General features: G+C 46.7%; 1 protein-coding gene across 1 annotated transcript in view; it reads left to right on the top strand.

Annotated features, from left to right (window-relative positions):
- Tmc3 (transmembrane channel like 3) overlaps window positions 1-19254 on the top strand; it is a 41398-nt gene extending 22144 nt beyond the window's left edge. The window contains 14 exon segments of the mRNA XM_028873816.2: window positions 793-871; window positions 2054-2302; window positions 2863-2991; window positions 3705-3772; window positions 5270-5398; window positions 8088-8198; window positions 9047-9172; window positions 9828-9906; window positions 11294-11336; window positions 11437-11442; window positions 11733-11779; window positions 11782-11815; window positions 12903-13158; window positions 15168-19254. Of these exon segments, the coding sequence (XP_028729649.1) occupies window positions 793-871; window positions 2054-2302; window positions 2863-2991; window positions 3705-3772; window positions 5270-5398; window positions 8088-8198; window positions 9047-9172; window positions 9828-9906; window positions 11294-11336; window positions 11437-11442; window positions 11733-11779; window positions 11782-11815; window positions 12903-13158; window positions 15168-16011 (2200 nt within the window). The 3' untranslated portion in view covers window positions 16012-19254.
- The last annotated feature ends 5796 nt before the right edge of the window (window positions 19255-25050 follow it).

The raw sequence follows: 25050 nt of genomic DNA, 5'->3' as shown, positions 1-25050 counted from the left end.
CTCACTGGCAGCTGCTCGCATGGTGTGACTGTAATCTGCCCCTCTAATGTTCCTGTGGAGCCCACCCGGTATTTCCAAGGGTGGGTGCTGGGATCTACAAGTGGCATGCTGGTCCTTTCAGTCTTGTGGACTGGACAACTCTCAGCGTTCCATGTTTCTGTTCTCTTGTCCCTTGAATGGGGAGTGTAACATAGACCTGCTGAGAACTGAGTGGAATGATGCCAGGTCGTAAACTTCCAGACCAGAAAGCATGGGCCAGATGTTAAATTGCCCCACAGAACCCATGTTCTTCTGCTACCCTCATGTTTCTAACTGGCTGGTCCAGGGATGGCTACTGTGGGATCGCCTAGGAAAGATGTAGACTCCAAACCCCATCCACACCTGCTGAAGCTAGATGATTTGAATAGTCTGGGATTTTTGTTTTTTACATTATCGTGTGTGTGTGTGTGTGTGTGTGTGTATGCACATTTTTGTATATGTGTGTGATTCATATGATGTATGTGGAGGTCAGAGGACAACTTGTGAGAATCAGTTTTCTCTTTCTACCTTGTGGCTCCTGGAGATCAAGGTCAGAGGTCTAGCATGACCACAAGTACCTGTACCCACTGAGCCATCCCATCTGCTCTATAATCTGTGTTTTTTTCAGTAACACCAAGGTAACTCAAAGAAAGCCATGTGCAGCAATCACTGTCTTAGTATCATGTCCATGATGGCTTAGAACTCTCAGGAGGGCCCAGACAGCTGGTCCTGTATGTGGTGATCTTGTTTCTCAAGATGTCTTGTGATTTTCAGGGTCCTGGTGCTGTACCTAGGAAATCTCTACAGCTTGATCATTGCTCTTCTGGACAAAGTGAACAGCATGAACATTGAGGTGAGTGTCCAGATGGGACAGCACCTGCCTTCACTACTGGGTGGTACCTGTCATAGCTGCCTAGACTGTGCAGCACCTGCCGTCACTGGATACCCTTCCTCCCGCTACTGTCCAGATTGGACAGTCACCTGCCTGCACTGCCTGGATTGGATATGCACCCAACCTCAAGGCCTAGACTGAACCGTCCCCCACCCATCACTGTCCAAATGGGACCGTCTCCTGTCATTGCTCCCCATACAGCACCCCATGTCAGGATCTTCATCATCGTTGTCCTCTTTGCTGCTTATATTTGTGTCTCACGTGGCATATCTCAAACCATGCCACTGTGGTTCTTTTAAGGTGTAGAGAGAAATTTAAGCCCCATTTCCCAGATTTAAAAAAATGAACAGTGCTGTTATGAGAGCCTGGGCTGTTGCCTCCATGTCTCTCTGGGCCATGTGATCTTATTTCATGCCTCCATCAGGAAAGACTGTCAACAGCTCTTTCAAATAACCCCAGGAAGATGAGCAGGCCCTGGGCTCCTCCAGAAAGTAGAAAGAGAATCGTCTTCCCATACCAAATAGCTCAGTGTATGCTCCAGTCCCAGCCTCACAGGCAGCCTTAATGTTCATTTCAACCTGCTCAGCCTTCCAGGACACCCTGAGTGGGAGGAGTGGGGAGACAGGAGGAGGAGCTTGCTGAGGGTCATTTATGAAAAGTATATCATAAATTTCAGGGCATATGGGCCAAAGAGGCCGTGGAGAGCTGGGGTTTGAAGTCACATAGACCTTGATCCTTACCTGCCACTTACTGGCATTCTGTCTGGAGCATCAGTCTACCACTTACTGGATCCTTATGAACTTGATCTAAAATTCCGTTGAGGTTGAAAAGAGAGGACTGTGTCACCTAGAACTACAGACCCATTTCTGATCTTACTAGGGAACAGTGAATGCTGCCTATTTCAGCAGGTGTCTCGTGAGTGTGGTCACCTCTAGTCAAATGGTAAGAGGGAAGGAAAGAGAGAAGAGAGGAACAAGGAGTGAGGAAAAAGGACACTAGAGACGGAGAAAGAGGCAGATGGCGAGAGAGTGGATGGTTACTCCTGAGTCGTGGTCCCCTTCATTTGTCCAAGCTGCATTCTTGCTTACAAACATGTAAACAGCCTTTATTTCTTCCTTCCTTCTCTCCTTCCCCTCTCAACAGGAAGCTGCCACCAAAAACATCACAAGCCTTTGGGCAGATCCTTCCACCTTCTCTGGCACCAGAACAGTGCCTGAAGAAGGGCAATGGCCCACACCTGGGGCGGGAGTGGAGCTCCGGAGAAACACCAGCACGTGGGGCTTGGAAGAGACAAGCATTCTGACTACTGTGATGCCACACACGAAGGCCAACAAGACAGTGCCCTACATGCAGGGACCGCAAGGACAGTGCTGGGAGACGTATGTTGGCCAGGTGTGCCCCTCTGTCCCTTGGGAAGTCCCTTCAACACCTCACGTGGCAACTCTCTGGGGCATCACTGTTCCTTTTTCATAGAAAAGGAACATGGAATCCAGTGATATTTTATTTTCTTATGTTCCAGGTCTCAAAATTAATCATAGTAATCAGAGCAAAGTTACTGTGAGTAGTAACTAAGAGAGGTCCTTGTAAGCTGCTGACTTCAGCCTCCTAGGCACAGACAAAAAAAAACTGAGGCACACATGGTTAAGAACTTATGTTTCAGAACCTTAGACCTTAGGGTCTTCCCAAGTTTTGTAGAGTGTGGGCTTTGCCTTGGATCTTGTGACCCAAACTCAAAATAACAGAAACCCTCCAAACAGCCATGATGTGGTTGAAGCCACCCCCTCTGGCACTGTGCTGTATAAAGATGGGAAGGGAAGACTTTAGATGGCCCTGGCTCTGGCTCCAGGGAATGGACAGAGACAGGGTGGACCAGGGAGGACTGTGGAGAAGACAGAGATGGGGAGGACTATGGGGGGCAGGACATGGTGGCAGCAGGACCCAATGTGTTGCAGGAGATGCTAAAGCTGTCTGTCATTGACATGCTCTTCACGGTGGCCAGCATCCTCCTCATAGACTTCTTCCGAGGACTTTTCGTTCGCTACCTAAGTGACTATTGGTGTTGGGACCTTGAAAGCAAGTTTGTAAGTGAAATACGGTGTGCTTGGGGAGGGGGTTAGAACTAAATCTACCTTTTGCTGTTGCTTTGTCTAGGAATTAGTCAGGCATGTGTTATAAGTCTATTTCTGTTCATCTCAAATAGAGGGAAACAGACTCAGAAGTGACCCCATTCGAGTCTAGCTCAGTGAACCCATGAGCTTCTTGGGGTTACTTACAAGAGCGTAGATGAATGGTTACTTATAGCCCATGGGTGACTCAGGCAGCTACTTCACCAAAATGCCCACACCAGCACGGGCAAGGACAGCAAAGCTTGCTGCCTACCTTGTGGGCAGCTGCCCCCAAGAGTCTTTTGTCCCCTTCTTAACTGCTTGTGTAGCTGAGGGGAGGAAGGCCTCCTGAGCCTTGGACATTTCCTGAGCCTCTAAGTCTTGACTTTCCTAGGTCTTCTGACCCTCTTCCTTCAGGAGGGAATGCTTCCATCCAGGAAAGAGCTACATATGAGCATGGCCCAAGTGGGGCAGAGATACCTCAAAGGGAGTTCTTGAGGGGGAAACAGAGGGTGTGCAAAGTTAGCTCTTGCCCCGGCTTTCTATTTCACCATTTGCTGGTGACCAGCAAGGCAGTGATCTCTGGGTAGCTATAAGAGCAGAGAAGTCTGGACAAGTGACCACAATGGACCGCTGTGTGCAAAGGACTTAAGGACTTTGTTTTTAATGCAGATGCTTTTCTCTAACAGCCTGAGTATGGGGAATTCAAGATTGCTGAGAATGTGCTGCACCTAGTCTACAATCAAGGCATGATTTGGTAAGTCCCAACGCTGCTTCCCAGCATCACTCACATCATCTGGGCTAAGGATATGATGAGCCCAGATGAACCCATGACTACACACAGCCACAGTCACCATCAGGAAAGGCTATTGACAAGGGACTGTTTTTCAGGGGAGGTGATTGTATTAGTAGCTTTACGAGGATTTTACAGAAAAGAATGAGGGGGTGGTTCCTTTTTAAACTACTTCTGGTCCCAGTCCCCAAAACATCTGCATAGGAAGAGGTAGAGTCCCTCAGCTGGGAAGGGGGTGATCCAGGAAGAGGAACTTCTTGCCAGGAAGGTGTCAAGGACTGTGTGGTTACACTGGAGCATTTGCCATCATTTCTTTCATGTAGACATGGGGACCAGATGGAGGGCTATTTTTCAGGATAGCTGGCACATCCTGGGGGTGTCCAAGACCCTGACAAATCTCTTTGGCTGGGGTACCTCCAGCCAAGCAGACCTCATTCCTAGGGGCACGAGAGCACTGGCAAGGGTCATCTTATCATCTTTTCCTCAATAGTGTGTCTATGAGTGGGGGCCTCCAGCTTTATCTATGAGACTACAAATGGCACTGTAGATCCAGATACTGTCAGCCAAAGAAAAAGAGGAAGCTTGGCTAGTCTACACGTTCAGAACCACCGTCAGTCACAGAGCACATAGGGAACCCCATAGTATAAGCAGAGGCACAAGGAGACATGCCTGCCAGAAGGAAGCAAACATTTATTCTTAAAACATTTTTATTTATTAAACTTCATTTTCTAGCCACTAAATCTGAATTCCACGGGGATCGGTTCAATTGCATAGCCAATACAAATTGATTTTGAACTAAAGTGGAGGTCCTGGGTTTTGTTGGGTACTTGACATTTGTACCTTGGCTAGTTGCCCCAGTGTGTCTGGGATAGCTGAGTAGTTACTCCCAACTCACTTATTTTGCTCTTAAAAGTGTCCACATCTAGACATAGAGCCACATAATTGGCAACATGTCTTTGATCAAATTGATTAATTTTCCCAGATTTGCCTTCCTGATCTATTAACTTCAGTCGTCTCTCCTCCTTTTCACAATTTCAGAAGAATAAATCAGCTAACATATGCAGGGGTGCTGAGAACAACAGCAAATGAAAGTTGGGGGTGGGGGGTGCTTGACCCGTGTTGATCCAGTCTGAAACTCAGTAACTTATTAACTTAGTCCTTGCCCCAGAACTGCAAAGTCTAGAGTTTAAACCAGGGCCTAGTTCTCCAGTGTCTGCTTCTCCCCAGAGGAGGCCTTTCCCTTTGCTAAACGAGGAGAAGAGAGATAAACACATCACTATTGCCTGCCTATAGGGACTCGAATACCTCTGGAATGTGGGGACTGTGTCTCAGAGTTTTCTTCAGTTCCTGACATATAGAGTGTAAATGTCATGGCTTAGACCCTTGCTCCACCATGGGGCCTCTGGTATGCAGTTCTGAATGTGGACACACACAGACTGACTTGACCTTCTGCCATTTCAGGATGGGGGCCTTCTTCTCCCCATGTCTACCAGCCTTCAATGTTCTCAAGCTCATTGGGCTGATGTACCTGAGGAGCTGGGCTGTGCTGACCTGCAACGTACCCCACCAGCAAGTGTTTCGAGCCTCCAGGTCGGTAGCAGTAACGTCAGCCTTGGGCTGAGACCATATATCCTCTTCCGACCAGGGGCCTCCTAGCACAGGGCCTCTCAAAACCCTGTTTCCCTCCTCAGCTCCCTCCATGAAGTCACTGCCTGCGCCTTCCTCCTGGAGTCAGTCATCATCCCTTTGAAGCTCTTGGCACATTTTTTTTTTTAAGTTTTTACTGATACCTAATAACCATTTGGAAAAAGTGCACAAGTTAAAAATATCAGGCTTGATCTTTCAGAGACTGAACACAAAGATACAACCAACCAGCATCCACATAAAAACAGAACATGAGTGATCCCCAGATCACTTCTGCTTCCCAGATGACTTCTGCTTCCCATCACCCCTGACTTCTACAGAGCTTGCCTGGTTTTGTTGTTTGTGTTAAATGAGACATGCATAGAATGTGCTCCTTTGTGTTCAGGGTTGTTTGTTTGTTTATTTGTTTTTTGTTTTTCTTCACTCAACATTGTGTTTCTCTGCTTCCTGTCGCTGAGGAAGCACACAGAACTGGCCTTCTGGTTTCTTTCTCTGTGCTGTGGCTAGTTCCAGCTGCTGACTGTAGCGCCCAACACCCCTGAACATTCTGCTTTCATCAGGAATACACCACAAAGTGTAATGCTGAGTTTTAAGTCAGGTACACATGAGTTTTCATAGTTGGTTAAAAGTTTGGTGGTGCACGCCTTTAATCCCAGCACTCGGGAGGCAGAGGCAGGCGGATCTCTGTGAGTTCGAGGCCAGCCTGGTCTCCAAAGTGAGTTCCAGGAAAGGCACCAAAGCTATACAGAGAAACCCTGTCTTGAAAAACCAAAAAGAAAAAAAAAAGTTTGAATTGTTCTACAATCCTGACAATGCTAATTCTTTCCTGCATTTCATTTTAGCCACATGGGTGAATTCATAACACATTCTGAATCTCATGATGAGACCTCAGTTAGAGTGCTTTGCCACAGTAATTATCTGTGTGTCTGTCTTCTCTATTGGTGGCTCTCGAACTATCAAACTTTTTAGCATGACCTGGATAGCAAGCTTTTTATATTTTACCTGGGGACCAGTACACATTTGTGTTCATGTTTGGATATATGTGGTTTTATATATTTACATGTAGTTATTTAATCTATAGCTCCTAAAGACCCCCCCCCAAAGGCAACCACATGTCAACATGAACTGTGGAGGGTACAAGCATTAGCACTTACTTACCACAGTCCACGCAGGACTTCTGGTTAAATCTTTTTCATCGGAGAAGGAGAAAGTTGGGGAAACCAATGGACAGGGTAGTTGAACATCACTAGACTGATAAACTATATACAGGGCCTCACATACCAAATTGGTCTGAGCTGCCACAGGGACCACTGAAGGCCCTGATACCAGCCTGGGACCATTCACTCTGAGCAGTAAGGAACAGAGAAAGAAACTGAGAGCATATGTGATCCAAGTTGGATGGCTGATGGTTACAACCAACGGAGCCTTCCTCCTGAGACCCAAGAAGCATGCTCCAGGCTGGCAGCAGGAGAGAAGGGACTCCACGTCAGTGCTCTAAGTTACACTGGTCAGTCAGAGAGAGAGAGAGAGAGAGAGAGAGAGAGAGAGAGAGAGAGAGAGAGAGAGACTGCAGGATGAATTCGGGCTTAGCAAAAGCAGCGGAGGAATCAGTTGCCATGGACTGGCTGACCAGGAGCTCTGCAGAAACTCTTTTTATTGATGCACAAGAGGCCATTTAGCAAGTCAGTTCCCAAATACCAAAACCTCTTATCTGAACTAGGAGTTGTCTCAAGGAACCATTACTTAGTCAAACACAGTCATAAGAGTTCCAGGTGTGCCAGGAAGGTCTTATGACTGAGATTTATGGTAAGGTTCTGAAATTCCCAGGACAGAGTAACCCTATAAATCTCTGATAACAATCACTGATATTTATGAGATAATTCCAAGGTCTAAGTGGCCATCAGTCCAGAGTAAATGCCAGGTGCAATGGCCCAGTTAATATTCCACCACAATTAGGTAAGGCCCCAGATGAAGGGCGGCAGTTCTAAGATTGCCGTATGTAGAGCTAGCTGGGAAGAAGCCCCGCACACGGGTGGAGCTGCTGCCTTCTTGCTTTACAGCTTAGTGCCCAGCCAGGGTTTGTAAAGAGAATTGGCTGGGCTGGAAGGTTTTTTCTGAAAGTTGAGTTCGAGGTTTCTAAGCTGTGCAAGCCCCTTAGATGTGTGTGTGTGTGTGTGTGTGTGTGTGTGTGTGTGTGTGTGTGCGCGCGCGCGCATGCACATGCCCCACACTCAAGCACATTCTGGTCTGTGTATAGAAGCAAGTGCATGTGCACATGGGTGTGCATAGATGTAGAGACCAGAGTTTGGTATCAGGCATCTTTCTCAATTACTCTCCACCTTATGTTTTGCCGGTCTGGCCAGCCTGAGTGGACAGTAAGCCCCAGGGACTCGCCTGTCTCTGCCTCCCCAGTGCTGGGATTTCAAGCCCCCAGCCTTTTTCACACAGGTGCTGGGGATCAAACTCGGGTCCTTATGCCTGGGCCACAAGCACTTCACCCATGGAGCCATCCAGGCCCCTGAGGAGAGACTGGTCCCAACGACAGAGGTGCTGGCTGCTGCTGGGTGGTCGAGTAGGATGCACTCCTGCAGAGCCTGGAATGAATGCTGCTGCATGATATTTGGTCTTTCTGCAGATCCAACAACTTCTACCTGGCAATGCTCCTATTCATGCTGTTTCTCTGCATGCTGCCAACCATCTTTGCTATTGTCCACTACAAGCCATCTCTGAACTGTGGCCCCTTCAGGTAATACACAGGAAAAAAAAGCAAACAAGTAAATAAATAAATGAAGATAATATAATATTTTTAAGTAAAAGGGGGGAAAAAAGAAGCCTGATATGGCTCGTCACATCTCTAATACTAGTAGTACTTGGGAGGCTGAGGCAGGAGGATTGTCAATAGTTTAAGGCCAGCCTGAGATACCCATAAGTCTCTGTCTCAAAACATACGTACAAGTAATATACAGACTAGACAGGTTGTACTTAGGTATTTAGGAATATGTGTATATGCACATATGACAATTAATGCAAAAAGAGACCATGTGTTTTAAAGAGAGCAAAGAGGAGATCTATGACAAGGTTTGGAGGGGAAAAAAGAAAAGGAGGAAATGATATAATTATACTATAATCTCAGTCATAAAAGAAAAGAAAAAGAAAGGAAGGAAGGAAGGAAGAAAGAGAAAAAGGAACAGCTGGTTACATGGTTGAAGCCAGAAGCTTTACTTGAAGACAGTCCATGTCAGTTTTCAGTCTACAGTATCTCACTGTAACCATACAGAAATTTCATAGTCCCCACTGATGCCTAAGTCGGTTTGGACACACAAGCCCCCGGGGGTGTCTTCATTTACTCGTTAAAAAGCCAGTGCACTTGAGGTGTGATCGACAGCCCCACCTCCCGTCCTGCCGGGTAACTAGATGACTCCTTCACAGAACATCTGGGAACACTAGGCATCTTTGCCATTTGGAGATTTGTCTCTAGCTTCTGCAGCTGGTTTTGGAGATCCGCCTCCAGACACCCAAACATTTTTGATAGGTCTTGAATCATTCCGTAGCCAAAAGCAGTTGAATCTGGAGTTATCTTTTTCTTTCTCTCAGTGGACAAGAGAAGATCTATGACATCGTGTCAGAGACGATAGAGAATGACTTCCCCGCATGGTTTCACGTTGTGGTTGGACACATCAGCAGCCCTGTGGTGATACTTCCAGCCGTACTACTTCTGTTGTGAGTGCTACACCTCCCAGCCTGCAGGGGGCACCACTCCAACCTACCTCCAGGGGATACTGCAGCTCCCAGCCTCCAGAGGGTGTCATACCTCCCAGCCTCCAGGGGGCATCACTCCTCCCAGCCTCCAGAGAATGCCACACCCCTTACCCTTCAAGGACAGCTGTGTGTGTGTGGCCACATGATCACACTGGTGTCCAATAGTTAAATAAAAGTAGTCCATTCAGAAAGCACTTACAGGAGCTGATGATCTAAGCATGGACTCTGAGCCACCATGCCACAGAGAGACAGCTGCATAGGTACTGACTCCACCACAGCATCTGGTGAATTTCTGAGGCCACTATAATGGGGCTGGATACTATTATTACCAGTATAGTGTTATGCAGAAATGTAGATACTTTTGAAATGTCACAATTCAGCTGAGTAGCTTAGGTTTATTAGTGCTTTCAGCACAAGAAAAAATGGGGAGGGGTGTTGCACTTTCCCAGTGGCCACAGGCTGTGAGAAGCCAAGTACATCTTTGTCTGAGGTTCAGGGGTCAGTGGGTAGCCCACATCTGACCTGGGAACCCTCACTTCCACTGCCACCTGAGCAGGACCTGAAAGCTAAAGAGCCGGTGGAAGCCCACTCACTATCCCATGTCCTTCCATCCCAGCATGCTCATCTACTACCTTCAGAGCATCGCAAGATCACTGAAGCTCAGCAGCCAGCAACTCAGGATGCAGATCCAAAACGCAAGTATCACGTGAGCTCAGCTCTCATCTGGGACGTCAACCCTGGCCGGATGCCTGCACCCTCCCCAGCATGAGGGTGCAAAGAAGCTCAGACCCTTGGGTTGTAGTGATACTTGGCCACGTGTTATGGTACAAAGTGGATGGATACCCTCAAAGTCCCCTTGAGCTATTTCTAAGACTATCCAGTGGTTGCTTCCATTGGCTGGGAACAAGCTGGCTTGCTTGAACATTCTTTGCATGGCCACACCAGGCTCCCAGTGTGCCAAGCACCTTGTTGAAAAGCCACTCTTAATCTAACCAGAGTCAACTTTGACCTTTGAACCCCTAGGGCTGTGTGTACCCCCAAACACTCTTCTCTCTTCTCCTTTTTTTTTTTGGTTTTTCAAGACAGGGTTCTACTCTTTCTTATTCTTTAGATTATGACTGGCATAGACTCCTTCGCACCCAGGGTACAAATCATCTCCTAAAGTAACCAGATTGAGGCAGGCACTCCCTGCCCTTCCATGACTGCTCCTCTGCATCCCCTCCCTCAGGGTCAGGAGGAGGCCAGGGAAGCACCCAGGGTACCAAATTCAAGAAGGCTTCTGCTGGGTCCAATCTACTCTGCCTTTCATAACACTGAGAGTCATAGTTCCTTAAGTGTGGCATCCTGGTCACCTTCTTTGTCTCCCTGTACCTTTTTCAATAAGGAAAGAAAAAAAGAACTGCTCCCATAAATTCAAATTTATGTAAAGGGGTAACAGACTTGCTTTGTGAAATGTCAAGTTAGAAATCCATTTCCAGTTGCAGGGCGTTTTGCCCATGGATATTTCCCTAGTGGTTGATCTGTGTTTTCTTTGTGACTCAAGCCGTTTCAGGCTGAGCCTCTCTAATCTAAAGATCTGAACTGCTTTGAGACCTGAAAGTCTCTGGTCGTCAACATGAGGCCATGAGTGGAAAATTCTACACCATGAAAACATTTTGTGCACAAAATTACCAAAAATAATGTTCTATCAGATCACCTCCAGGCCCCATGTACTCAGTACAGGTGAAGTGAAAGGAATCTCATTTGAGACTTGGATCTCATCCCTAACTTAACCAGAATGTGAAAAAGCCACAGGTCCCACGTCCTTCAGATACAGGATACTCTGCCTGCCTTGGCAGAATCTCACACACCCATGAATTAGTCATCCTTACAGGAAACCCATCATGTGTAAAACCTTGGCTCTTCCATGCTTGTGTTTATTCACTCAAATAACAGGCCCGGTTTCTATGACCATTCTGCTCTCATCGGTGCGAATATACCGAAGGTCTGAATAATAGCACATAAGTCCTCTCTCTCCCCAAAATAAAATGTGAACTTCCTCCTCTCCAAGCTGAAGCAAGCTGACTGTCATTCACATTTCAGGCAAGAGCTGAAGATAAGAAAAAGGTTGCCCAAATGGTAGAGGGTAAGTGAATCTTCAAACACAAATGTCTGCTCTCTTAAGTCGATGGGCATTTTGAGAAAGGGCAGAAGGCCTACCACTGGTGAAGATTGCTTATCACCAGTGCTGGGTTTTCACAAGTCACTGGGCACACGACAGTAAAACCAGGCCATCTACTGCTCTGGGCCCTTGACTTGATCATGCCCAGGCCTGAAACTAAGCCCCAAACTTCTGTAATCAGAAAGGGGCTTTGAAACAGGAGAGAAACTCAGTGTGGTAAAGTGGAAAATACTCAAGAACCTATTTGTCTGACCGCTTGGTGTGTGTCCTCTCAGGCACCCATCTCTTCCCATGGGAGCCCATATCCCAGGCCTCTGCCCCAGGCTCCCACATTCCTACGTTCTGTGCTCTCTGTCCTAGCCTCACCTAGTGATGCCACCCAGGCAGGCCTAGCCACTGAAGCAGATTGCAGAATAAAGACCCAAAGCCACAGACTCTCCAAGGCCATACCTTCTTTCTCCCAAGTCTCCAAACTCAGACCCATCATGAAGGAGAGAAGGCTATGGCCCAGAAAGAAGGAAAGTGTGGGGAACAAGATTTGGTGTAGCTAGAAAGCCAACTTCAAGGGGAGGAGGTACAGATCAAAACAGAGGCAGTGACTGCCCCTTAAGGCCACTCACTAGTCGAGTGCGCTGAGAGCCAGGATGCTGAGTGGGTACCACTGGGCTGGCACAGTCCACACTTAACCTGCCAGAGCATCAAAGAGAATGGGGCTCAAATGTTACCATAAGCCAGTCCCTGTAACTATTTTAAGGTGAGCTATCTGGAAGAGAGCTCTTAAAGATCACACTCCATGCAGAGTCACTGGGTGACAATTTCACACACACAAGGTAACTGTGGCTTGTCCTGTAAAGCCCACTGTAACTGTGAGAGAGAACTTGCCAATTGAGAATATTGCTTAATCTAGGCAGAGCCCCCCAAAGCCAGGATCCACAGAGACTTTCTCGAATGGCCTGCCTTGCCTTAACAGTATTAGATTGTACCTAAGAGTCTTGAGGTACCTTGGGTTCCTCGATTTCTTGCTTAAGCTCCTTGAATACCATGTTTCAAATGGCTGAATGTGTGTTGCCTTGGGTCCACTGTGTGTGGGTGCACCTGACGACTGTAGATCCAGTTGTTATGAAAGTGCTGCCCCTAAATCAGCTTTGTGTCAGCCAGCTTTCCGTCGGGATAGCAAACACCTGACATCACTCTCTTATAAAGACAGAGAAGTCTCTTTTGGATCACAGTTCCAGGTTCTAATCTGTGTTCCACTGGACCCATTGCTTAGGGAGGGGACATACCACCCTGCGAGTGTGTGTCAAGCAAACCTGTTTACCTCACAGTCTGAAACAGAACGGGTTCTCACAATCCCCTGAGAGAACATGAACCCTAAGGCCAGAGTTCTTACCACCACTTAAAGGCTGCACCTCTCCCCAAGAGTGCCAGTTTAGGGACTAGAGCTTAGCATGAGGGCTTTGCAGGGGATTTAAGGTTCAAAGCATAGACATCAAACCTGGACCTGTCACCTGTTCTTCCCTCTGCCTGCAGCTCGAATCCAAACCCATGAAGAGAGCACCAAGAGACTTCTAAAGGATGGTGACCTCATCAGCCAGCTGTCGTCAGCATACATGGCAACATCCCAAAACAATGGCAACATGGTCAACTTTGACTCGTTGAGTAGCAAGAGCCTCAGGATGGAGACGGTCACCAGGTCCCTGCCCCAGAGTCCTGGGCAAGGGTCCAGGGGCCTCTGCTCTCCTCTTCCAGGTGGATCTAGATCAAGGCCAGAGCAGGATGCCAGTAGGTGAGGGTGAACTCTGAGACAGAAAGTAAACAGGCTTCTTGAGTGTGATACCAGTGGCAGACCAGAAGAGCTATCAGGAAGCTGGGGCTGCTGAATTCCAGATGTGACAGAAGGAGTCAGGGGGCAGGGACTGCTGGGATGCTGAGGATGCTGAGGATGTGGGAAATGGTGCGGGGTGGAGGTGGGGAGGTCAAGACTTTTCAAACCTTACATTATCATATCATCTGTAAAAAAACTTTCTCGAAGCCTAGTATACATATTTTCTGTAGCCTAAGTAAATAAGCTGTTTTTTTTAACAGTCATGTCCCAAGTCAGAATTTGGGGGTGCAGAAGCAGAAGGCACAGATCCATACCATCACCCTCAGTAGCCTCAAGAGTTTTTGTTTTTTGTTTGTTTGTTTGTTTTTTTCGAGATGGTTTCTCTGTGTCATTTTGGTGCCTGTCCTGGATCTTGCACTGTAGACCAGGCTGGCCTTGAACTCACAGAGATCCACCTGGTTCTGTCTCCTGAGTGCTGGGATTAAAGGCATGTGCCATCGCTGCCCTGGCTTTCCCCAAGAGTTTTAAGGACCTGATTCAGGCCAAACTAGGACCCATGGCTTCCACCCAGGGAGGCATTCAGGGCCAGCCAGTTTATGAAGTAGAATTGAGTTAATAAAGGTATTTTAACTCAGACTTAAGCAGGAAGGTTAAGTAAAAGAGAGGTACACTCCGAAGAAAAGCTAAGATGCTCTGGAGGGCATGGGTGTGGGCTCCTCGTAGTTTTTGCTTTGCTGTTGTGGTTTGTCGCAATAGGGGTTGAAGTTGTTGCATGCAGAGGGTTATGATGAAATGTAAATGAGATTCCTAAGACGCACCTGGCAGGACTGCAATTCGTCAGGAGAAAATGTGTGCCTCTCAGGGACACAGGAAGTCCGGAGGGTGCCGTCACTGGAAACAAAGTGAGCAGGCTGGTTTGAGGGTCTCAGACCTTGTCTGGGGAAAGGAATGACTCTATCCAAAGTCATATACATTCAGGCCTTAATCCTGGTTCCTAACTACTCATAAAAGATCTATGCATGAGAGCAATATGAACCCTGTGTCCCAGCCCTCAGAGCCAGTGGTGAGTGTGCCGGATTCCTGCTTCTCGGCTGAGGAGAGGCTCCCATTACACCCTGGGGGTCATGCGCGCCTTCCTCTCTCCCATGTCCCATAACTTCCCCATCTTTCTGTCCAGCCTTGCTCATTACGTCTTCAGTCCCAGAATGGCGGTATTAATGGTAAACGGTCTCTGCTTCGCATGAGACTGATCAAGTTATTGGCAAGCTCTTCAATGCATTTCTATATGGCCCAACCGCTTCAGCATCCTCTTCAAGAAAGCAGGAGAATCCAGCTCCCTTTAGTGTTTGTACAGCATCCAGAAGAATGAGGGGACAGAGCTATGTCATCCCAAAGTCATAGCCAGAATTATATTCATTTGTAGCACAGTGGATACCATAGAGATAAATATAATTTTTTCCTTTCTTTTTCCTTTCTTCAGGTTATCACAGAACTTGAGACTCTGTTCTAAGCAAGTTGTCTTCATATCCTTGTAGTACCTTGACAAGTAGTAGGGGACCTAAGTCCTTCTTGGGAGGTCACGGGGGACGGGGGAGGTGTGTCAAACCACAGTCACTAGTCCTTGGGGCATGTATAGCTCCCCCCAGTGGACTCTTAAGGAAGTGCCTGAGAAGCTGGAGGGCAGTTTAGGCACTAGAGCAAGCAGTATTCCTAACATGCATTCCACAAACACTGGTCCCATGAAATGCCCCTAACAGAACCAGTGCTCTGTGATGGGATAATACTAATGAGGCACACCTTGCCATGTACCCTCATGGACAGTGGCATTCCTTGTTGTATCAAAGCTCTAAGATTTCCAGTGTGGTCCCACACCCTGAGTGCACCCACAGATCACCAAGAGACGCTCTGGAATTTCTGGAAATGTGGCTGGAGACAGAGGCTATAACTACTTAACCATTTTTGCCTTACAGGTATCCACATGGGTCATGTGCCAGCACAGGCAACCTCCACAAGAACAGATCCTACACATCTGTGACACAGACACAGCCCCTCAAGGATGTTCGCTCAGAGCCTCTTTCCCGAAAAGACTTTCAGCCAATCAGACCTCGCTTCTGTGGACCCAGGGTCTCTGCCTTGGTGACGCCTGGCCACAGACTCCGCGCTCCCAGATACTATGTTGTGAATGAACGGGACTGTCACAAAAAGACCCAGCCGACTTTCTGGCCAGAAAGACATTTCAAGATAGATGCTTTAGGTGACATTGTAGAGCTGTACCCCAGGAATGTGCAGCAGTATGTGTCCTGGGCCCCCCACAAGCCTTGCTCACCACAACTGAGTGAAGAAGAGGAGGAGATGCTGAGGACAGATTTGGTCCAATGGTCCATCCCCCCTGGCTCCTTGACAGACCTCCCTCGGCCTTCTCGTTTTCACACCGTTGACAGATCAGAAAGTGACACCAGAGACCCTGAGTACCAGCCAAGGATGTACTACAGGTCTGGGGACAATAGTTTTGGGGGCCAGCCTGAGAAGCCCACATTTGTTCACAAAAAGCCACGATCCAGGAATGTCCAGTACCCACAGCATCCTCCAAAAACCAGGGTCAAAACCAAGTTCGAGCCATCCTTCACGGAATCTGATTCTGTGTCAGCAGCATCCAGCAGTGACCAGCAGAACAGCAACAATGACCAACACCTGCAGGTCATGTCCAGCCAGGGCAGATTCCCGGGGTCTGCCAGCCAGCTGGGCAGAAGGAAGACAAAGTCCAGGCAGGCGCTGCCCACAGATCTAAATGACCTAATTTGTTCAAATGTCTAAGCTTCTTTCAGTTCCCTTCCTAAAGACTGGACCTCTTTGGAAGAGTTGGGAGCACACAGTCCCACGCTTTCTGGAAGAGAAACCTGCTCTGGGGATGTTAGAGATGTGGAGCTTTTACAGGCTTATGTTATGTGCCACTGCTGTCTGAAGCTCTGAGACCCTGGGGCTGTCACTTCCCATTCACAGCAGTGGTGTGTGAGTGGCAATTCCTGGTGTTTCTTTATGCCCAGCACATACATCACCACATCAGCCTGTCCTTTCAAGAAAACATCAGGCCTTTGATTCCATTCAGGGTGGTTGGCCATGCTCACCAGCAAGCTAGACCAGGACTGCAAAAACCAACCTCGACACTCTGTTTCTCTTCAATGATATGAGTGAGTGCTTTGCACTGTGGTGTTTGAACATACAAGTATTGAAACTCTGTAGTGAGCACCCAAACTCAGGCGGCCACCCTCGACGTGTTCACAGTATTTAGTTGATGAGGACTAATATATCAGTTTAGTAGTGGCCAGTGTAGTACACTGCAAGCTTATTTAACTCTGTATTCATCAGGACACAGATTAGACATGACCCCAAATTTACACCTGCGGTTTCCTGGTTCACTTCACTGAGAAGGATGGGGATTGAGACTCAGTACCACGCTCAGCTGGAACCAAGGTTCAACCATCCCCAAGAACACCTGTCTTCTCAGCTCTTGGCTGTTTCTGTGTTTGCTGGCCTTGTTCTCTCCCACGGCCAATCGTCCTCCAGGTAGGAGGTGAAGAATTCACAGCCACAGAGATGCCAGGCTTCTACCCTCCACGCCATAGGGCCAAAGGAAAAGAGCAGAGCGGACATTACCTCCTTCCCACTGTGTCTGCTCTCGAGAAGTGGTTCTCTGGATCCTCTGGCTGGCCTTGTGCAGGGCTTGGCAGCTCTGCATGCTCTACCCCATGGTAACCAGCTTTTTAGAAGCTCTGACTTCTAACATTTCTGTCTCCTCTACTATACTCTGAGTGCCTATGGAGCAAAAATGGCACCATGGTTCGACAGTCCCAGTAACGGATAGACAATAGATACCACGTGTGTTTTCCAGCACTGTCTCGATTGGAATAACAGTGGGGACTCTCCCCAAATTGAAATTCTCTGGAAACAGAGAGCATCGCATTGACGATATAATAGCATTGTAAGCCATGGGCATATGCAAAAATCTGGAGCAAGGAAAAGGTTTCACAAGCAAATGAACTTTGCATCAGCTGTTTCAGTCAGCTCCCCGTGTCGGGAAGATCAACAGAGAGGGTGGCACCAGCCCAAGGTCAGAGGGGGTGTCCTTGCAGAGGTACTGTCTGTACAAAATTGGGGTGGCCTTAGGGCCAGGTTGTGGTCTGGCCAAATTTTGCGGTCATAGTCTGTTATCCAGAGCACATGTACCAATCTTCCCACTTAACAAGCCTCATGCTTCATTTACTTTCTTGTCAGGGCTCGGACACAAGCAACCCCATCTTGATTTTTCTGATTTCCACCCCTGAGTGAAGAAGAGGAGGAGATGCTGAGGACAGATTTGGTCCAATGGTCCATCCCCCCTGGCTCATGTTCCCTCCTCCCCTTGCCACACAGGTATTTCACAATACCAAACTGAGTGGCTTGATGGGATGCCCACTCACCATCCTGCAGTTCCCATGGCTTAGGAGCGCAGACACAGCCGAGTCTCCTCAGACAGCAACTGAGGGAGGCATCCGCAAGAATTGACATCTCATCAAAGACCCCAGGCCCTCCCTCTTCCAGTCTCACACGACTCTTGGTCAGATGTCCAGTCCTTGATGTTCTAGAAGCTTCCTGCCTGTCCCGGCTGCACAACACTCTACACAGCATGGCTGATGGACCTGCACTGGCAGCTGAGTGTGGCTATCTGGCTTTCAGTCCCTTTTGGCAGGGAAGACGTGAGCCCTCTTTCAATAAGCCCCTTGAGTAGGCCAGGGCCACCCAGAAAACCCTTCCTTCTGATTCCTAAAAGTTGGCTCATGGGAGACCTTAATCACAACATCAAAATCACTTCACCTTTACTGTATATCATAACCCAGCCATGGGGTGAAATTTCATACTATTCAGGATGTTCCACAAGCCACCCATTCCATGGAAACAGGAATCCTGGAGGTCTGCACAAATGTTTAATACCTGGCTAGATGTAAATGGATGGATGAATTAATGAGTAGACCATACTAATAACTGAATCACATATGCCAAGGCAGCTGGATTAGAGGCCAAGATAACTCCCAATTCTAACCAGGAAAGTTTATATAAATATTGCCATTTGCAAAGTCCACACAGATACTCCCCCTCACAGAACTCCTGGGGAGGAGTGCACAGGTTTTCAAATGCTATGCCATGTTGCCTCTAGGATCGATGGTCCAGACTTAGTGTTCTGCAGTCTCTGGGATGTCCTTTAGTGACAGAGTTACCCACAGCAGTGCCATAGTGAGGAGGCCTCCTACCCCAGATTCTGGGGTTAGGGCTGAGACCTGGAGTTCCCTGGGACATGGAATTAGGTTAGGAAAATCAGACCTACCTCCAGACACCTGCAGGAGCAGCAGCCTGTTGGCAAGGGGAGGAGGGAACATGAGCAGACCTTGGAGCATTCCAAGAAAGCAGAGTCATCTAGTCACATACTCAGGGCTGAAGTGTGAGTTCAGAGCAGGCGTATACGGCTCCTTGTATGGGGTGATTCCCACTTAGAGAACTTTAGGACACACAATAATACACAAGCGAGTGTGATGAGCACCTGCATTCCCCTTGTGAGGGTCAGCAATGGTTTGTATTTTGTTTCCATGGAGTCCTTTATTCTTAGAAATAAAGAAAACACTATAGAGCTGACTTGGAAGACTGATGCAGAAGGCCTGAACCACAAGTTCAAGGTCAGCCTGAGCTACATGGTGCCAGGCTAGGTTGGACTACACAAGAATGCTCAGGAGAGAGAGAGAAGGGGGAAAGAGAGAGAAAGAATCAGATTATTCTTTAGCCTCATACTAGAAGTCCTTCCTTTTACACTGTCATGAACTCAGTGTATATCCAATCAGTAGACTGTCATATTTATAGACATTGTATGTGTGAATATATGTATATAAGCATCTTTAGCAATATATGTCTTAAGTCAATGCTATTATCCTAGATCTATCACTATATTTATTTGTCTTTTGAAATCTATTGCAGAAATATACACAGATGAAACTCCCTATGACATATGTTTAGTATTTCATTATTTGAATAAACTACATAACATCTCTTCCTTTTCTTCACAAGGGGTATTGAAATAATTTCCGTATCTTCCCTATTAAAAAGGTATACTAAACTTCTTCTGTATATTTTCTTTGAATTTATTAGTCCTATAAAGAGAAACCTGAGCTTGTTGGAGACAATCATATCATGCTTTCCCAGTTTCCGCTTTATTATTTCTTTGCAAGCCCAGGGGATGTTGCATCCCCTACCTTGGCAGATGGCTGGAATGTTTTCCTTCCCGTCTCACCAAAGGCTTGATCTTGCTGCATTATGTAATTTCTGTCCATCTGATGAAAAAAAATAATCCATCATGTGGTTTGAATTACTCCGTTCTTTTTCCTTCTTCCTGTCTGCTCGAGCTGTTGGATGATTCACCTCTGGACACTTCTGCTCACTCTCCTGCTGCAACCCATCATCATTGTGAAAGGGCTTCCATGAAGCTCCTAACAAACGCATGGCTTGCTGATCACTCACCTCCCTCCACTTCGGGGATACCAGCCCTTATCTAGGCTTTATTTAGAACAGAAAGCTACCATGCTGCCTTATCAAGCTTGTTTTGCATAACTGTGGTTTCACAAGATGCCTGTGTAGTTTAGTAATGGCCCATGGCAAGGAAGATTGTCTGCTTTCTCACCCTGTCATCAAACTACTATTGGTAGCATAATCCACTGGATTATTCCAAGTCTGGGGTCTGAAGGAATGAATACCTTAGTGGTTAAGAGAGCATACCCTCCAGTAGACACCGGAGCTGAGTTTCATTCCCAGCACCCATATTGGAAGGCTTACAATTGCCTATAACTCTAGTTCCATGGGATCCATTGCCCTCTTCTGGCCTCCTTGAACACTGTGTTCATGTGTATATGTGTGCGCGCGCGCGCGCGCGCGCGCACGCGCGCGCACACACACACACACACTTAAAAATAAAATGAATCTTTAAAAACCTCTACCCTAAAAATTACTACATAGTAAATGTGATTTCCCCTTTTTATTTGTCTGTCTGTCTGTTTGTGATTGGTTTCTTTTATCTTTTCCCAGTCCCTGGAGCCACTGGTCTCTACCTCAGTGTGCTATGACTAGATGATTAGATGCTAATTGACTCAGTCCGGGTAAAATACGTGTGGAGGACAGCAGCTGGCACCCAGTAAACTTGAGCAAACAGACACTGTTGCTAAGGGAAAGACAAATGGGCAGCTCTATGCTTATTTACTAGCCTCACGGTGTCCTGAGCTAATGCAATAAATACTTTGTGACACCCCTGCCCTGAACACCTATCTCGAAGTCAGCTAGGGGTCCTGTGAGGTCTGCCAGGGAACCTGGTGGCCTGAGAGGCTAGGAGCTTGTGGGAGGGCACTGACCAATGAACCTGCAGAGCTCAGTTCTTCCTCTTCCCCGTCAGCTCTCAACTGCAGCCCCAGCAGACTTCAAAGGAGCGCCTGTCTGTGCCCCTCGGAGTGGTGTGTGGGCACTAGCTCCTCTCTGCTCCAGCTGGTTGCTTTTCCTCCCCTGGGCCTGTCTCCAACCACAAAACAGATGGAGCAACTCCAGGCTACCTCGGATCTCAGCTTCCTTCTGCAGGAGTTTGTCACAGGCCTTGGGTATAAAATTTGCTTCTCTGAAGATTTTTGTCTACCCAGGACCTCCCATTTTTTGGAGAGCAAGGATCAAAGTTAATTGGGATTAACTTTGGTTTTGGTTTTGGAGGGTCTGGAGAAAAGGCTTAGCAGTTAAGAGCACATCCTACTGTTGCAGAGGACCCAAGTTCGATTCCCCCGCACCTGTCTGTGTTGGTTGGCTCACAACCAACTGTTAACTCCCACTCTGGGGTAGCTTATACCATCTTCTGGCTTCTGTGGGCATCGATACATATATGCACATATACCCATGTAGACACACACACACACACATATAAATAAAAGTAACACTTTTGTAGAAAAAAAAACTGCCCACTGCACTCTGGGCATAGCCATCTCTTGGATATTGATAGCTACGAAAAGTCATTTTCTAGAGCAACATTGGCTTTCCTGGACTGGTCCGGAGCTTAGCGGTAGAGCATTTACCTCACCTGCCTGAGGTTGTATCCAGCATAAAGAAAATAAAAGGCAAGCCTTACTTTCCTTCACTTTTGTTCTCATATTGTTGAGGTTAACCAAAATTCTAATAGGCCCAGCCTGACTCTCAAGCTAGAGTCACAGAACTTTATAGAAATACATTACATTGAGGTGTAATTAGACATTGTGGTGGTTTGAAAGAAGATGGCCCCCAAAGGGAATGACACTATTAGGAGGTGTGGCCTTGTTGGAGGAAGTGTGTCACTATGGAAGTGGGATTGGAGGTCTCTTTTTCTCAAGCTTCACGCAGTGTGACAGTCAGTCAACTTCCTGTTGCCTGCAAGATACAACACTCTCAGCTCCAGCACCATGTCTGCCTGCATGCTGCCATACTCCCTGCCATGATGATAATGGACTGAACCCCTGAAACTGTAAGAAAGCCCTTCAATTAATTGTTTTCTTTATAAGAGTTGCTATGGTCATTATGTCTCTTCACAGCAATAGTAAACCCTAATTAAGACAGGCATTTAAAAAACTTTTAAAAATGGGTGTTGGGGATTTAGTTCAGTAGTAGAGCACTTGCCTAGCAAGCACAAGGACCTGGGTTCAGTCCTCAGCTCTGGGGGAAAAATTAAAAATAAATAAATAAATGAATAAATAAATAAATAATTTTTAAAAATGTTAGTAAATGAAATAATGAGGCAGCATGTGATGATATAAAATGAAAAGGAAGTGTCTAGCTGACTTTACACTGTTCTAAGATCACACCTTACTAGACTGGAACATTCTGAGCACTGAAACATATAAACATCCCTAGCATGCAGTGCTTCATGGGGGATAAAAATCCTAAGAGAGGTGTCATGAGGTGATTTTGTCACTGTGTGAACATCATAGTGTGTTCTTATGAAGGGCAAGAGGTCTACAATGTCATTGGTTGATATCATCTTACAGGACGACTGTTGTTCATACTGCCTATGATTGACCAAAATGACATCCTTATGTGGTACACAGCTATATATAAACATTAGCAAACTCACACACATGTGCATATATACACACACATACACACAAGTACACACATACTTCTTTCTTACTCAAGACATATTTGTACTTAATTGAACTTAGATATGTTATAGTGCATAAATGTTTACTGCACATCAAATGCCATTCTGATTACTATTCACTATTAAGCCATTTGACCTGTGTTTCAGCTGCTAGTACTATTACTATTTCACTTTTCAAATGAAAAGAAAGAGAAAATTTTAAGGTCTGGAATGGCTACTCATTTCCTAACAATGCTATACACTTGCCAACACAATGTGTGACCTAAGTGATCTGATGAGTGCTGGCTTTATCTTTTTTTTTTATTACTTTTATATTTTAATTTTTTTTTGAGTACTGGAAATGCAACCCACGACCTTGAGCATGGTGTGTAAATATTGTATGGCTTAGCTGTACCCACCTGCCCAAAGGCTGGCTGGCTGGCTTGCTTGCTTGCTTTCTCTCCATAGGGTCACACTCTGTAGCCCTGCCTAGCCTGGAACTCAGTATGTACACCAAGTGAGCATCAGAATTGGGTAATTCTCCTTCCTCTGCCTCCTGAGTGCTCAGAATACAGACATGTGCTGCCATGCTGGGCTTCTAAGCACAGGCCTTTGTATTCACAATACTGTTACCACTCACCTTGTATTTTTGACTTGTTTATGTGATGTAACATATGACCATCTTTCCCTTTCATTCATAAACAGAGATCACATTGGGAGAAAGATAAGAACGTATAATACATTCAGTTAAGCTTTAAATTCTATCCACGTACTCCAAACAGCAAATGGCTCTTGATGAGAAGGACTGCCTCCTATCAAGTCTGGGCCTCTGCTCCTCCGCTCTCTTGAGCAATCCTCCTTGGCGCCAACCTTAGTTCCATCAGCTGTGTTATATGAGTTTAATGGTTACACAATATCCCACATAATGGGTATCTTGTAACTTTGCTTAATGCCTTGACAAATAAGTTACTTTCCATTACAAGGGCACTCTTCTCTGCCTCTGTGCAGGTGAGGTTGTTGAGTTAAAGAGGAAGTACAAACAACTGTTAACATGTATCACTGCTTTGTTTGCAAAATGTTGCATTCTGTCATCTGAGGTAAGGAAAAACCCTTTCTCCAGTCCTATTCCTAACACCGTGTACTAACAAATCTTGTCCTGTTCGTCTACTAGATGGGTCTCCTTATTGAGTTTGTAATTCTCTGTGACCAGGGTTTCTACATGTTTTGTGTCATGGTTGTTTATTTTGTCACAAAGCATCTTTCCATGTGTGATGCTTTCTTTTTGTATTGAATTTGCTAGACATGTCTCAATGATTTAAAACCATGGTTTTTTTTACAGCCAAACATCTTACTTTTAGTTAAAATGTATCTCAACTTTATCTCCAACTATTATCTTTTATGATTTTATGTGCTTAATTTTTTAAAGCACAACAAAGTGAGCCATTTATTTTATGACTCCTAGAATAATGCACATGTGTGGCTTCATGTACTCTTCACAGTAGCACAGGGAGACATGTTATTATAACATTTCACCTTGGAGCAAACTGCTATTCAAAGATGTAAGAGACCTGCCTTCCCAAACCCACACAGTCAATACTGGGCCTGGCCCTCAAGGTGCCTGGATTCCTCACCCAGCCAGACAGTCCCTCACTTCTTCCAAAAGGGACTTTCAAGCCACATAACTGCCTATATTACCTCCCTAACCTTCGAGGAAAACAGTGAACTAGTTTCAAACAATTCAGTTGGAGATAGGCTTGAAGAGGAGGAAACCTGGGCTGCTGTTACAGAGGGGATAGCATTCCACACTCTCCCACTGGCCTGGCTACCTCTCTGTCCAGAGGTTACTGATAATACTCTGATCTGCTTATCATTTACTTATTTGATGATTCTGGGATTGAACTCAGGTCCTAGCACATGCTAGGTAAGCATGATACTACTTCACTTTGTCACCAGATCTCTTTTCTACTTTGAGATGAGGGTCTCATTAAATTGCCCAGGCAGACCTTTAATACCTGGGCTTCCTGTTTCCATCTCCAGAATCTGGATTAAATTTCTCAAGGGAAAGCCAGGGTCTCCCCCTGGTGCCAATACATGTTGGATGTGTATGTCTACTTAGAGCTCCCTGGGCATCTGGGACTAAATAGATCCGACCTTGGTTTCAGCATTTTCCCCAACTAAAACCCCAATCCCTTCGAAGTTGTCTCTTCCTCTACTCAGCCAAGGCACCAGATAGTCAATCCGAAAGGTGAGAATCGCGGCGCTTCCATGGGCTTCAACCTCTACTGTCAGAGGCAGACCTCCCTGAGCCGACCTCCTGAACAGTAGTCACAGGTGAGTGGCTCTCCTGCCTGTCTCCACGGCCAGCTCCTCCACATTCTCCGGGGCCACCCCGCAGAATCCCCCTAGGGAGTTGTTTGCTATGAAAACTGCATGGTCTCAGTGGAGGCCAAAAGCCTCCGAGCACTCAGGGGAAACACACCACTCCGTATTCCAGCCTACGAGTGGTTCCTGGCCCTACTCAGAGCCCGCAGATGCCCCGCGGGGTTCCCGAGACCCGCCCAGAGAAGACGCCTACCGCAGGGGCGGGACTCCATCTCCAGACCTGCCAATTTCCAGGAGGGGCGGAATTGTCTGAGAGCAAAGACCAATTCTGAGGGTGGGGAGGCGGAGCCCAGGGGCGGGGCTCCAGGCTCCGC

The sequence above is a fragment of the Peromyscus leucopus genome, chromosome 1 (assembly GCF_004664715.2).
Source record: "Peromyscus leucopus breed LL Stock chromosome 1, UCI_PerLeu_2.1, whole genome shotgun sequence".
Classification (NCBI taxonomy): Eukaryota; Metazoa; Chordata; class Mammalia; order Rodentia; family Cricetidae; genus Peromyscus; species Peromyscus leucopus.
The sequence above is the reverse complement of the archived record's forward strand: the minus strand, read 5'-3'. Positions and strand labels throughout refer to the sequence as shown.